At 49.1% G+C, this 15,668-nt stretch overlaps 1 protein-coding gene across 6 annotated transcripts in view; it reads left to right on the top strand.

The window, feature by feature from the left end:
- The window catches only part of Zc3h3 (zinc finger CCCH-type containing 3), a 97,755-nt gene that overhangs the window by 66,842 nt on the left and 15,245 nt on the right, over positions 1–15,668 (top strand). For all 6 annotated transcript variants that reach the window (XM_027403849.2, XM_027403851.1, XM_027403850.2 and 3 more), the window contains 5 exons: positions 836–1,020; positions 6,643–6,682; positions 6,757–6,915; positions 7,005–7,074; positions 9,625–9,756. In XM_027403849.2, coding sequence (XP_027259650.1) covers positions 836–1,020; positions 6,643–6,682; positions 6,757–6,915; positions 7,005–7,074; positions 9,625–9,756 — 586 coding nt within the window. The remainder of the gene's footprint in view (positions 1–835; positions 1,021–6,642; positions 6,683–6,756; positions 6,916–7,004; positions 7,075–9,624; positions 9,757–15,668) is intronic.

Raw genomic sequence — 15,668 nt, 5'->3', positions numbered from 1 at the left:
CAAATCACAGCTAGGCAAGGGCTGTCATATCAAGGCCCTTCCCCAGCTTGTTTAGTGCTTGAACCTCCAGGGCTTCTGGGGTATCTGGTAGACCTGAAAGTTTGAAAGGGTGGGGAGCAGTAGGGTGGTCTCTGAGGCCCAAGACCCACCTAGCTTAGGTCTGTTCTGTAAGCCACCAGTCCTACACCTGCCCTTATCTCTTGAACAGTAATTACTATCCCACACAGTGGGCCTGGTGAGGTTGTGAGACTGCCCTCATACATTCTCAGTGCAAGGCTCTCTGAACAGTGGATGAAGAGGGGGGTACGATGGGCAATAGTCCCTGTTGATCTCATGATATCTCTTGTCCTGGGGCAAAGTCTGCACCAACCTTGGCAGAAACCCAAGTGGGTGTCATATACTGATGCCAAGGGGCCAGGGCCCTGCACTGCTTTTCAAAATACAGGTGCCCAGACAGCTGACTTCTTGTGTGCTCCAGGGAACATCCCCAGAATGAAGACACTCACCAGTGGCCAGGCTAGGAGACAGTCTGCAAGGACAGGTGTGTGTTAGAGGAGGCCAGTCCTCTCTGTAGCCCTTTGGGGGCTCGTGAATTTCTAGCCAGTTTGTATAATACTGTGCCTTGGGACTCCTTGTCAGAAGTCCTTGGCTACTGCTATGGAAGTGTCTCCATGAGAGGTAAGGGGACAGAAGTCTCCTGGCAACTGGACCATAGATACCCAGCAAACCCATCTATAATGTATCCTATACAGCAAGTGCTTCGGGCTGGGTTTAGCACTGACCATCAAATCTATAGCTTATTCTGAGTCGTGTCTAATAAATGTTGTCTCTGTAGGTCCCTGGTACTGAACCGCCTGCGTCCAACCGTCACTGGAGGCGGGAAAGCCCCACCTGGTTCCCCTCAGTGGCGCAACAAAGGCTACCGCTGCATAGGAGGGGTTCTCTACAAGGTGTCTGCCAACAAGCTCTCCAAGACCTGCAGCCGGCCCAGTGATAGTAATAGGGTCCTCCTTCGCACAGGTAGGATGGCATGCTTGAGAAGTAGATGAGCACTGAATGCCAGTGTGCTTTACTTTGTCTGGGCTCTCAGGCCAGGGTCTGAGAGAGTGGATGCACCCAGAGAACTGGATAGGCACAGAGCTTTAAGAGATGTCCCTTGAGAAACTGAAGGGGCAGCCAAAGTGAGGGAGGCCATGCAGCCCTAGTGTCCCTTGGGAGTCTGAGTGGTGTTTGCCTCTTGCTTGGCTGAGCAGCCCAGCTTTTCTATGGGAGACCATGCTGGAGCACCTGTGTTTTGCTCTTGGACAAAGGATGAGCCAGGTATAGTAAACATGCCTGGGTGAGCGAACACCTGGGGCCACAGCACCCCTAATCACATTGGTGATGCCTCACCAACCATATCTGGAGGCAGGCACCACCACTGCTGCAAACCCCTGCAACCTGGGGAAAGGCTGAGGAGAAGGACATGCTTTAGATGTGCTTATTGTACAAATTAACTGGAAAAGTATTTTGGTTTCAGTCCAATTTTACCCTATTCTTTGCCCTTCAAAATGTATGGCAAGATTTTGGGTGGGATTGCAGAGGCCCAGCTGTGCCCAGCAGTCCTAATCACTCACCAGAGGGGCTGAAAGGAGAAGTTGTCAACCAGGGAGAAGGCAATGCCAAGGGCAATCCCAGGGTCATGAAGATACAAGGGATATCCCATCTGGGACAGCCAGCTCCTCTGTGTCCCTGCCAGGCTGTGCTTGAGAGCTGTTCTTTATGTCCAGAGTGTTCAGGTGCTATTCTCTGGGCAAGAGGCCCAGGGAACTTAGCTGCTGACACTTATTCCTTTGGGTGGAAGAGCCTAGTAAACTCATTTGAGAACTGTGGGAGTAGCCTGGGCTCCTGCCCTGACTCTTACATGCCCTTGGGTCTCCAGCTTCCCCATCAGTACCCACTGTAGTCTCCCTATTCCTGTGGCTTTGCTCTGTCTCATATTCTAAAAGCTGTCTCCTATTCCAGACATCCTAAGCACCAAGGCTTAGGATTAGTACTGAACCTTGGGCTGGGAAATAAATCCTCTCATCTCCCTAAAGTGACTACCATCACCCAGTGACTACCACATGGTCCTGTCCTCAGATACTGGGACTAGCCATCTTGAGCTGAGCCCTGATTTGCACTGTGTCTGGCTGGATGGGCCTAGGGCAGGGGGCTACACTAACCACCTGAGCTTATTGCATCCCTAGTATCCGGGGGAGGTAGAGATGAGAAGTGTAAATTCTGTCAAGGCAGGCTGCAGTGTTGATCTTGGCCTCTCATAGTCAAGTGTCCTTCACTGGGAGATGATGGGCTCTAAGCTACAAAGAGGGCTTGGCTGCTTCCCTGTCACTTCTCATTGTGGTATGTCTGTTCCTGTGATCCAGGGACCAAGTACTGAGTTCTGTGGACTCTACCTGCCAGTCTCCCACACACAGAGCTTCCACATCATTGTGCTGTGAACATTCTATCCCTGTTACTTTTGGGCTGGTCTTTTTGCCCTCTTTCTTTGCTCTAGACCAAACTAAGAGGGAATCTCTGCTCCCATAAGTCCTTGCAGCCTTGTTTCCCAGTGCCCTAGCAGCCACCTAGAGCCTGTGTCCATTCATCCAGCTGTCTAAGGGAACATGTGATAAGAACAGGGTAGGAGTCCCCAGGGCCTCTCTACCACTACCTCTACCCCTGTCCTTTCTCTTGCCAAGGCTTCAAACTGCTGCCAGTCAGGGCTGTCACTGTCCCTGACCTACCTACCTAAGCAGCTACTCTAGGACACTTCTGGAATTTGCCCTTTTCTCTCCTTGGGCTGGGATGTGGGGCATATTGAAAGACACAGGCTGGCAAGACCACACCCTTTCTTCTGAGCCAAGGGAGATGACCAGTGAGCTGGATAGCACCTGCTGCCTGGACCCCCCTCCCCCCATGACCTCCACCCAACAGCGAGGAAGGTAGATTGCTCCCAACAGTGCACTACTGCTGACTAGCCCACTTACACTAGTCATAATTAAAGAAATAAATTTCCTTTTCTAGTGTCAGCAAACCTTTGACTTCAACAATAAAGTACAACTCCTTCACAGGAAGGATGGGGCACCAGCTCCTCTCTTGGCCACCCCCCCACCCCCATGTCCTCAAGGATGCAGTCAGCATTAGCAATGGCTTTCTTGGCTTTCTGAGGTTCCGCCCACTCTCCCAAGTGTACCTGCTATTCAGATGCCCCAGTTCCTGCACCCTTGCCCTGTACTTTTGCCTGGGACCTGTGTCCTAGGTTGGCTGGACTTGCTGAGAGCACAAAGAGCCTGATAGTCCCTTCTGTGAAGGACAGAAGTTTTAGACTACAGGGTTTCTTGAGGGCCTCCAGGCCAAAGTGAGGCAGGTATGATCTGTAGTTTTCTGTTGCTGACTAGCCACCTATATGTTCCTAAGCAAATGAGGTCTCTGTAACCTTTTCTTTTGTTTGTTTTTTGAGACGAGGTCCTTCTAATATGTAGATCCGGCTGTCCTAGAACTCACTATGTAGACAGGCTGGCCTCAAACTCGAAGCGGTCCACCTGCCTCTGTCTCCTGAGTGCTGAGATTAAAGGTGTGCTCTTTGTAACTAATTATTTGTGCCCTGCCTTCCCCCTCCCTAGGTACCAAGAGGTCACATTAGAAGGGCATGCAAGGAAGTCTTGTCAGCTACACTCTAAGGGCGCAGAGCTACCAGGTCATGGAGACCCTACTCATTGCTGTTCCTCACTGTGACTTCCTCTGCCATTTTGGCTTTATAAGATTGTAGCTCTAGGTGCCTTTGTTGAATACGCCCTGCCTGGACCTGGCAGACTCTCAGCTGAGTAGACCTGGGTTTTAGGAAGCCCTTGTTCCAACTTACTGGCAGCAGCTTGATAGCTCAGCAATGGAACTGGGGACAGATACCTTAGCATGGCTGCTTGTTTGCCTGGTGGCTCTGCCAAAGTGATAGCCGAGTGCTGAGGAGGCTTTGACCTCCCCGAAAGATGAGCTCCCTTTGAGGACCAGGGAACAGACAGGGCACTAAACAAGGGTGGAGCTGGAGGGAGCCAGTATTTATTTTGGGAAACTCCAGGAAGTGAAAGTGCTCCAGAGTACACAGCAGAAGCAGCACCTTGCGCTCCCAGGTCAGGGCTGTGCCGTTGAGCTTTTTACACCTCTGGTTGCTTCTTTTACAAGCCAGCTACTTTATGTGCATTTTTAACACTGTAGAGCATTTGGAGAGGTGCCTCCATCCTTGTCAAAACTCCCACCGTGAGCCCCACACTGATTTGTTTTTAAAAGCAGAAAGTGGAAAGATGAGAAAGCTGCTCCCTACCAGGTCCTGACAGGTGGCACGTGATGCCCACGTGTCCCTAGCCGGGAGCAGATGGTGCCAGTGTCACCAGCAGGCTGGGCGACAGCCCGGGAACCAGTGCTCATTGACAGACTATCACATTGCACGTCACTGGTTACAAAGACTGGCAGGTGTGAGTGTGTGTCTGTGCCACCTGGACAGTACTCCACTGCCACCCTAAGGACAGGTGTCCTCTGCTAGAAATAGAGGCCCTAAATACTTCCTTGCTTCCTCACACCCTAAGACCCTTGCCACCCTTTGTTTCCTTTTATTGCTTTCTCCTCAGTAGTCCTTCCTGTGCCCTCAGCTCCCTATCCCTACCTTGAGGCCCTAGTTTATGCCCCAACTACCTGAGCCTGCATAGCTATGCAACAGAGCCCCTGCTTCCCATGGGGACCCTGTGGGTTCCCCCTTTTAAACCCAAGGGCATTGAGGTTAAGTGTGGGGCAGCCTCTGATGAGAGAGTCCACAGAACTCTGGGAGGGTAACATCTAGCCTTGCAGCTCATTTAACAGATATCTCAGGCACTTCCTAGCAGCAGACAGGATTTCCCTAGCAAGCCTGATCTTGTCTTGGGCCCAACGTCTCTAAGGTACCAAGGTTCAGCTACCACCCACTCCTGTCCAGGTAGGATTTTAAAGGGTGTGGGGAGCTCCCTACACTCAGGGCCAAGTGGCTTACAGGGTGCCCAGGGAGAGGGTATGAGTTCCAGCTAGTGAGGCATGAAGGACTGAAGCGGGTCTGGGACAAGAAGTGAGGAGCCTGCTAGGAGCAGGTCACGGGTGCTCTGATCATAATAGGGCCTGGGTATGTAGGCTCGGGCACATTAGAACATCCCCTTTTAAAACCTAGATGGCTTTGTCATCACCTCAGGTCCTCAGAATTTCTGAGTGATGTCACTTGTGCCTCTTAATGCTGTATCCATTTCAGCAGCTGCTCTGTAGGAAATTGGATCTGGTCTGGGAAGGGTCATGTGTGTATTTGAGGAACCAGGGGAAGCCATCCTGAGAAGGCCCTGCCCTGCTGTCCTGTGATCCTGGGGTTGGCCTGTGTCTTTAAAAGGCAGACAAAACTGTGTGGTGAGCCTGGGCAAACCCCCACATGGCTGCCTCAGGATTCTTAGGGAGCCCCATTCCCATCCCATTGTCTTCCTGTCACATTGGTCACCTCAGAAAGGCCAATTGGAATTTGATGTTTTGGAGTTTGAGGACTATGAGACAGAGCCTTCTGGCTTTGAAGTCACAAGCTCCAGCTGGACACAGTCACCATTGTCTGCAGACACTGTGCAGTGCTGCAGGTTGTAGCTCCTGCTGTGCCAACACATTCTTTCTCCTCCTTCTCTGTTCTCCCCCTCCTCCCCCCTCCTCCTCCTTCCCCTTCTCTTTCCCTCCTCCTTCCCATCGTCTCCCTCCTCCTCCCCCTCCTTCCACCCTCCTCCCTTCATCCTCCCCTCTTTTCTCTTCCCTCCTCTCACCCTCCTGTCTTTATCTCCTTCCTTCCACTCTCTTCCCTTCATTTTCCTCTCTTTCCCTCCCCCATCCTCCCCCTTCCTCTCCCTCCTTGCACCATCCTCCCTTCTTTTCCCTCCCCTCTTCCTCTCCTTACTCTCTTCCACTCCTCCCTCCCCTTCTCTCTCCTCTTCCCTTCCTACATTCCTCCTCCCCCTCCTCTTTCTTTTTTTAACAATCCTTTAAGTCTAAAGAACCAACTTCTCTCCTATACAGCCAAGCCCATATTGCCCACCCTGGTATAAGCAACCCCCCTCTGTTTCCTTCCCAGGCTCTACAAAGTTAGGTGCCATCACCCTTTGCCATTTGTGTGGTAGCCTCCTTGGTAGCCAGGCCAAAGACAGAGCCTAGAGAGACTTGTCCATGGGCTACTTACTTCCTCAGCCCAAGGACCTGCCTCATGAGCCTGGGCACTGAGAGGATCAGGAAACTGGAAAGCCAGTAGGGAACCAGCAAGCACCAAGTTGATTTTAGGGAGCCTAGCTGGTTGGAGACATCAGGAGCTGGTAGGCTGTTCCCAATCCTTGTCCCTGACATGCTGGATTCAAGACTGCCCACCCTCAAGACACAAGGCCCAGCAGTGCCCCACTCTTGATGCTGTGTTTCCAGAAAGAAGGGCCCCTGGAAAAAGCATCTATGTCTGAGCTAAGTTCTGAGGGGCTCGAAGGAGCTTTGTGAAGATGGTTTGTCAGGAAGAAGGAGTGAATCAGCCAGGGAAGGGTTGGTAAGGGCTACAGTTGGGCTGTGGTCTGATGTGACCTGTTCTTTCCCTCGTAGGACGACTGGACCCTGCCACCAGCAGTCGTTCCTTGGCCAGGTGCGTCCCTTGACACTGGGAAGGTAGGGGCTCCCTGCTCACTCTTGGACTCACAAACCTCTCCCTGTGTATAGCCGGGCCGTCCAGCGAAGCCTGGCCATTATCCGGCAGGCGAAGCAGAAGAAAGAGAAGAAGAGAGAGTACTGCATGTATTACAACCGCTTTGGCAGGTGTAACCGTGGCGAGCGCTGCCCCTATATCCATGACCCTGAGAAGGTGGCCGTGTGCACCAGGTGCCCTGCCCAGCCTTACTGACAACTTGGGGGGTTAGTGGCAAAACCTGGCGCCAGCCCTCCCCAAACCTTCCTATCCCATGCTGCAGATTTGTCCGAGGCACATGCAAGAAGACAGATGGGTCCTGCCCTTTCTCTCACCATGTGTCCAAGGAGAAGGTGAGTGCTGTGTGGTCAGCAGGCCTGCTCTTCCAGACATTCTTGGGTGCCATCCAGCCTCCAGACAGATTGTACTTCATAGTTTTCCTTGGTCTTAAGTTAGCAGCTCCCACCTCCAGTGTCTGTGAGCTCAAGTACTCCTCCAGCTCTTCCCTTTACTCCCATGTCCTGGCTGTGTTGTGCTGCCTTTTCCTCCTGCTGGAAGCAGCCCCAGACCTGGAGTCCCAACATATCACATATAAGAGTCTCCCTTCTCAGCCGGGTGTTGGTGGCGCACACCTTTAATCCCAGCACTCAGGAGGCAGAGGCAGGTGGATCTCTGTGAGTTCAAGGCCAGCCTGGTCTATAGAGTGAGTTCCAGGATAGACTCCAAAGCAATACAGAGAAACCCTGTCTTGAAAAACCAAAGGAAAAAAAGAGTCTCCCTTCTCCTGTCACCATTGCCCCAAGTCCTATAACAGTGTCAAGCTGCTTCCCATCCCCAGTGCAGGAACAGGGGTGGGAAGCCTCATAGATGCCCCTAGAGTATGAGGCCAAGGTCTTAACCTGCCTCCTGTCCCAAGATCCAAGACTACCATGGATGGAGTAGTGGTCAAGAAGAGCCATGGCAGCACAGCCAAGATTGCAATGCTCAGGTGTGCCCCAGCCTGGAAGGACTGAGAGCACTGCAGTCAGGGCCACAGACCATCTGGCCTTACCTATACCCACTGACCTCTGAGAAAATGGCCATACGTGTGAGGAAGGGCCTGGGGCAAAGGCCACGTTGCAGAGGAGGTGGGTGGGTGAAACCTGCTGCTGCTCCAACAGCTTTTCCCCTTGAGAAGCTTGGAGAGAATCAGCATTTTTCTCCCTAATCGAGCTTCGAAACTCTGTCGTGAGCAATTTGGAAATTCACGTCGAGTTTCAGGTTCATTAAGCGCCAGCTCCAGAGCCCGTGCGCACTCCAAGCTGTCTAATGTGTGGGCCGCACCAGCGCCCTGAATTAATGTTATTGTTATTTGTGTGGACGTGGCGGGGTGCAAACAAGGTTAATTGAAATGAGAACGCAGTTTCCTCTTGGTAACGGCCCCGCTCTGACAGCCAGGAGGAGCTCTGTTTGGTGCAAGAGTTGGCTTTATTATCCCTTTTTATTAGAGCTAATTTGGGCTCTATATCAAAAACCACATTAAGGGAATTGTCTACAGCTTCACCACCGCCAGCCCAAACAGGGCCCCCAACCCCTCTCCCCTCTGTGGCTGCAGTTAAAAGACAATTAAAAATAAACTCTTGCTCAGTAAATCACCCTTTGTTTCTTTGATTTCCCCTCCTCTCTCTACTCCAGGGCTGCTACCCCAGCCTTATCTTCCTTGTCTTCCCTCAGACAGATTCCTGCCTTCCCTTTTCCCACCTTGCCCCAGAAAAGTGACTTTTTAAAGCCCATGGATTCCTTGGGTGAGGAAAGTACTCCTTAGACCACTGTTAGTGCAAGTGTGGGACATCTGTCAGCAGGCTGAGATGTGCACTTTAAGATATGAGTGATGGAGGGCTGAGGAGGATGTGCTAGGCAAGGACAGTGCCAATGCCCATTCTCCAAACAGTCCAGGAAGGGCTGATGGTTGGCCCATGGAAGGGGAAGGAGCAAAGTTACCTGGAAAATTCAGAGGTAGCCTCTTCCCTGGTGGTCTCAACCCAGGTTCTGTGCTGTAGGTTTTGCTCATCTTGGGGTTGGTTGCCCATCTTCCCCTCCAGGCACACATGGTAGTAACAAGTAGCAGTTGTAGCCAGCAGTCATCAGGGTTCCTTGCTGAGAAAGGAACAGGGTATATATCTAGCTCCTGGGCTGAATCACTTGCCCAGGCCTGTCTACCCACAGCTGCTAGGGTGGGTCCAGACTTCTTGCTCCAACATACTGATGGGATAGGCCTTAGTGCTACCATGTGGCAGTACCTGACCTGGTACACTGGATGTCCAGCTCCAAGTCTGCACCACTTAGATAGCAGGGCTATGTCCCAGGGCTCCCAAGATATACCAGGCCTTGGGTTGGTGGTTAGGAACTCTGTTTACTGTGTTCATGGGTAGGGAATCGCACACTTAGGAAAAGCCACTGCTACAGACTGCTTAGCTCCATATCTTCATTTGGACAGAGTTAGAGCAGACCAGGGAAGCAGAGGTTTGGTTTGGGAAGTAGTTCCCTGAACCTCAGCTGCTGATGGCCAGCATTGTATGTTCATTCCTTGAGGGGTTGTTGTTGTTTGTTTGTTTTCCCCCCAGAATCTCACTATACAGCTCTGGCTAGTCTTGAGCTTACTATGTAGATCAGGCTGGCCTGAAACTCACAAAGATTCATGTCTCTGCTTCCCAAATGTTGGAATTAATGGTGTGTGCCATTATACCCAGCTTTGTGTCCATTTCTCCCTCCTAAGACTGTGGTGAGGGTCTTCAGGAAGGATCTGAGTGGCTGTGGTCCAGCTGTGGGACCCTCTCAGGCCGGCAAGTCCTGGTATTTACTTGTAGTATGGGTGTGGTGCAGAGGCATAGACTTTTGGGCCCTCACCTTTCTCCCTCCCACAGATGCCTGTGTGTTCCTACTTTCTGAAGGGGATCTGCAGCAACAGCAACTGTCCTTACAGCCACGTGTATGTGTCCCGCAAGGCTGAAGTCTGCAGTGACTTTCTCAAAGGCTATTGTCCACTGGGTGCAAAGGTGAGGGGGCTGCAGGTGGGCACGGGACAGGTTGTTAAGCAGTCTTTGTTACTTTCTGCATTGACTTCTGTAGTTTTGCATAGCCTTAAGGTAAAGGTTACTGTAATTCCATCCATCTCACAAATGACTCAGAAGTGCAGCAAAACCTGTGGAGGTTGCTGTGGGTTAGGTGCAGGTAAGAGTGACCCAAGGCTGGATTGCATATCCCATTGGAGGTACCCAATGCAGAGTTATGGTTCGGAAATGGTTAAGAGGGCTGGCACCATATCATTGGGTAACTAGAATGCTGCCTCTTCCTAGATGTCCAAGACTATCTATCTGGCTGCCCAGGCAGCTCAGTCATACCTGTTGGCTCTGATGGGAAACTCCTCATAGCTGAGCTAACATGATCTTACCAACTGCCCAGCTACAGGAGAGCTACAGGAGGGATCTAGTTCTCTTTTCCAAGTCTCCCAAACCTGAGCTGCTCACAATGGGGCTCTGTGCTTAAGGTGGGCCTGAGCATGGCAAGGGACTCTTGGAGAGGGACCTTTAGTCCCCGGCATCCTAAAGAAAAGCCATGACACACAACTTAGGGGCTCATGGAAAGCTCATTTTCTGTCTTTCCTGTCTGTGGATCCCCCTCACTCCCAGCCTTGCCAGAGAAGTTCAGTCAAAGCCAGCAGGCAGTGTGGGCTATGTCGGTGCAAGGCCAGCCTCTATTCCAAGAACCCTTAAGGCCCATGTGGCAGGCTAGCCCTATGAGCGTCACATCACAGGGGCACCAGAAGCACGGTGTATGTGTCCCATCCTACCTGGGTACAGCCCTCTAAAGTTGCTTGAACCTTTAATGCTTTCTGCCTTTTATCCCACCCACCCACCAAAGTGGCTTAAGACTCCCTTGCAGGGAGGACACAAGAGTGACTTCCCGAGCTACTGATGTTTCTGTATTGCTACTGACAACATGAGCTCCACAGGAGCTGTCGGGTCACCTTGAAAGGCTCATCCCTGGCAAGGAAGCCCTTCCGGGGAGGTGGGGACTGGCAGGCCCTGGCAGGGGCACTTCTAGGCACTGGCCCAGGTGAGGGGCAGGACCCCGTGGAGGCTGCAGCTGATTATTGTAAAATATTCCAATTTAAATGAAGATATCAGAGCGATATTTAAGTCCTGCTTCTATTAGTGGAAGTGCTTACTGCGTCCCTTTCTGCGTGTCAGCGCTGCGTCCCTGCCGCATGATGGATAGCAGCTTGTAATTATATATGGGGGAAAGCGCTGAGCAGGCCAGATCCAACGGGAGGGGAGGTAGCAGTCTGGGCCTGTGAGGGTTAATTTTATTCTCTAAATAATATAAAAAGTGCTGAGTCGTCACCTTGCGCCTGAAGTAGAAGTCCTCAAATGGGCCCTAGAGAGTTTATAATATTCCACTGAATCAAGTGAAACTGTTAACCTTGCTTCATAAAGCCAGGGCTTGTTAAAGAGGCATGTTCCCTTTCCTTTTGAATAATTTAGGCTGGGACTAAGTCTCTGCTCCTTCCTTTTTGGGGGGCCATGGGGCTGCTCTGGGTCTTACCACTCGGGGTAGCCTCTGCCAGCTGGCAGGCCAGCTCTTCTGGATTGAGGACAGATTGGTGATGGCAGGTTGGTGATTGTTTTGTAGAATGCCTCTCACTGTCGGGGTCTTGTGTAGCCTCACACTAGGGTAGGAAGTGGCAAGTGTGGCCCTGTGACTCTCCCTCCCACTCCTGGTTGTGACCCAAGGTACACTTTGATCACTTGACAGGTGTGATGCCACCTTTGCCTCAGCATGCTATCTCCTTAGATCATGACAATTTTGTGTACATGTCCCCCAGGGCACAAAGCTGGTGAATCTGTTCTCTGTATGTGTATACCTGTGCACTTGAGATATGTGTGTGTGCTTTTGGGCACCATCCATTCATGTGTATGTGATTGTGTGTGAAGATTCTGTGTGTGCATGTGTCCCAGCTTCTTCCTCCTCTCTCCACTATACAGCCTCCTGCTCTGCCATCTCCTGCCTGTGCTTAGGCCCATCCAGGGCCCCTGACTATTAGGTTTCAGTTCTCTGTATAATCTATCCTCTAACCTTCTTGACTACTGAAGCACACTGAGTCCTCCCATAGCATCTTTGGCTTTCCTGCCTGTTGCCATATATATTCCCTGTGCCTTGGGAGGAGGAGTCCTTCAATCAGCTCAAATCTTTATTTTTGTGTGCAGCCCTTTCATTTTGCCCTTGTTGAATGAAGAACCTATCTTCCATCTATGACCACAGAGAGCTCTTATATTTGGTACTTCTGACTCCACTAATTGTGGTGTGGTGGTTATGGGTAAGGGGTCAGACTCCAATCCAACCTGCCTTGCCACTTGTAGCCATGACCTGCATAGGTCTTAACCACTTGAGATGCTTCTTTTTCTAGAGATGAGGGCTCTGCCTCCCACGTGGGGCTGTGATGGTAAAAAGAACTATGTGATAATTGCCTCTTGTGCAGGCTGCCATGTCCTCTCTGGACTTGCTGTTGTTGATTTGCTTATCATGTGTGTCTTTATGTAGTGAAGATATTCCTCACATGATGTCCTAACCTGTCTTCCTTTCCCTCTGAATGTGGAGGCTTTAGAGGAAATGGCATCCATTGAGATGTAACTCTCAAAGCACGCTGCTCACTGCTTCAAGGTTACAGCTCTTGGTGTATTAGTTTTTGTTTCTTTGAAGTGCTTGTGCTTGAGCCTAGGGCTTCATGCACACTAGGCAAGTACCCCACCATAGAAATAAGCCCTCATTGCTCACGTTTGGTTTGGTTTGGTTTAGCTTGAAATGAAAAAGAAAAATTGTGATACAAAGCTGGGATGTGACTCCATGGTGACACACCTGCCTAGCATTTAGTGTGAATCCCAGAACTGTGGAACCAATCATATATAGCAGTGCTCATTATCTTATTATCCATTCTTAAGGCAACAACTTTGTCATTAATTAAATTTACAATATTGAGCCACGGTACACACCTTTAATCCCAGCACTTGGGATGAAGAGGTAGGAAGATCAATACAAGTTTATGCCCAGTCTGATCTACATACTGAGTACCAGGCCAGCCAGGGTCATACAGCAAGACCTGTCTCAGAAGTAAAGAAATGTTCACAGTAATCTGCAATCACCACCACTGTAAAAGAGTTCAAAAGTTTTTCAGCATCCCAAACTGAAATACTACAAATACATTAAGAAGCAACTGTCATCTCCTCCCAACTACCGGCAGCCTTGTCTGGCGTTTTTCATATGATAAAGTTAGGTAGTGTTTGTTCCTCTGTGTGTGGCATCTAGGTTCTTTTTCTTAGCATAGTGTTTTCAGAGTTCATGTTGCAACATATATAAGAACTTCATTCCTTTTTATGGCTACGTAATATTCCATCCCATGCATGCCGGCATTCTTCTGTTCATCCCTACATGTCTGTAAATAGAGGTGGGTTAGTGCCACCTTTGGCTGTTATGAATGATACTATAATGAACACTAGCACACAAGTAACCTGCTTTTATTTTCTTGCTGGGCTGTATGTCAATCCTCTATTTGTCTTTTTGTAAACCTGCCAAACTGTGTTCCATGGTGACTGGTCAGCTTCACATTTCCATAATCAGGACATCCTCCCCACCTTATTTGTGAACTTATTTGTTAACACTGATAATTTTAATGGGTTTCTTGGGATTTTTAAAGCATAAGATCTGTCATCCGAAAACAGACAAAATGTTACTGCTCCCATTTCAATCTGAAGGCTTTTTGTTTTTTCCTTGCCTAGTTGTTCTGGCTGGAAAGTCACTACTGTGCTGAATAAAAGTGGCAAAGTGTACATCCCTCCTCTTGCTTTCTCTGTCACTGAGCATGATGCTAGCCTGGGGCGTCTTATGAAGTGTGATGCTGTTGTTCCAAGGTAATGCTGATCTTATGGGAGAAGTTCAGAAATATGTCCTTCTTTCCAGTTAGGAACAGTTGAGAAAAATAAATCAGTGCTAAATTCTTTGTTAAATGGTTTGGTAGAACTCACCAGTGAAACCTACGGTCTGAAGTCCGAGGCTCTTTCTGGAGAGGTATTTTTAGTCAGTGCTCTGGGATAGTCTATGTCAGAGGAAAGCTTTCCTAGAAATCAGTCAGTTTCGTCTAAGTTGTCAAAAGTGTGTGTAATTGAAGTATTTCCTAATTATGTGTTGGTGTCCAGGGTTTAACAAGCATTTCATTCCTGATACTGAAAGTGTGTTTTCTAGAAATACTTTTTGGTGTTTTCACAGAACAGCCCTGCTGTTTCATTGATTTTTCTCTATTGGTGTTTTTTCACTTTTTGAATTCATTGCTTTTTGGTATTTTTATTTCTTATTTCTGCTTGCTTGGCATTTATTTTGCCCCTTTCCTCTAGGTTCTTGAAGTGGGAGCTTAGAGTACTGTGAAGTTTTCCATTTTGTACACGTTTAGTTAGCTGTGTCCCTAGCACTGTGGTTATGTGCTCTCCCTCGGGGCTTCTGTCTCTGTGGCTGCTGCTTTCTGAACCATGGGTTATTCAGAAGTGTGCTGTTCCATTTCCAGGAATCTAGAAATGTTTCTTGTTGTCTGTCTGACCTTGATTTGATCCCCTCATAGTAAAGAATATACTCTGTATAATTTTAGTATTAATCTCTGCCCCTATCTCCATCCAGTTTGAACTCACATGCTAGGCAAATGCTCTACACTAAGCTACATTACATCGCCAGCTGTTTCAGTTTCTAAGGATTTGTTTGGGGTTTTTCGAGACAGGGTTCCTCTGTGTAGCTTTGGCTGTCATGGAACTCTGTAGACCAGGCTGGCCTCAAACTCAGAGATCTGTCTGTCTCTGTCCCCTGAGTGCTGGGATTAAAGGCACTTACCACCACCCCTGGCTCTTTGGGCCTGTTTTATTATCTCAGAGAATGGTCTGTCTTGAGTATTTTTTACCAGATGGGAAAGTACAACCCTTGAGATCCAGCTTCCCTTCCTAGCTGCTGTTTTCTGACTAAAACATGTGGCTTGTTGCTGACCTTCATTTAGAAACAGCTTGTGCTTATACCTGTAAATGCAGCCTCATTGTCATTTATGTAAGGGTTTTTGTTTATTTATTTATTTATTTATTTATTTGGTTTCTTTTGTTTTTGTTTTGTTTTGTTTTTGAGACATGGTTTCTTTGTGGCTTTGGAGGCGGTCCTGGAGTTAGCTCTTGTAGACCAGGCAGGTCTCGAACTCACAGAGGTTCTACTGCCTCTGCCTCCCGAGTGCTGAGATTAAGGGTGTGCGCCACCAATGTCCAGCTTATATAAGGATTTTAAATTGCATTTTTGTTTGTTTGTGACAAAATCTCACTATGTAGCCAAGGCTAAATTCAAACTTCACATCTATTTGCTTCCCAGGGGTGTGACTACAGTCTGTCCCCATTTGTGCTTCAAAACTTGTTGGGCCACAAATGCCAGTTTTCTTATGTTGAGTGAGAACATTAGGCTGGAACAAACATCACCATGTAGGGAAAAAGGAGAGGGGCTGTGGTACCCTGGAAAAAAATGTTTTCTTTTGTTGGGTCAAACATTCTGTGATTCCAAAACAGATTTTACTATTGAAAGATTTAAAAAAAAAATGTTTCCTTTGTTATTATTGTGTGAGCGTGTATACATATATACAAATGTATATATGTATGTGTGTATATGTACACACACACTTCTATACACACACAGAATGAGGTCGGGGGCATGAATATGCTGTGATGCACACGTGGGAGCCAGAGGACAACTTTGGGGAGGCAGCTCCCTTTCCACTTTCACATCGGTTCTAGGAACTGAACTTAAGTGGCCAGGCTTCTGTCATCAAGCTCTTTCACCCGCTGAACTATCTTGCTGGTCCTAAAGATGGTTTTGAGTTCTGTATTGTATCCTTTCTGAG

Source organism: Cricetulus griseus, chromosome 2 (genome assembly GCF_003668045.3).
Source record: "Cricetulus griseus strain 17A/GY chromosome 2, alternate assembly CriGri-PICRH-1.0, whole genome shotgun sequence".
Taxonomy (NCBI): domain Eukaryota; kingdom Metazoa; phylum Chordata; class Mammalia; order Rodentia; family Cricetidae; genus Cricetulus; species Cricetulus griseus.
The sequence above is the reverse complement of the archived record's forward strand: the minus strand, read 5'-3'. Positions and strand labels throughout refer to the sequence as shown.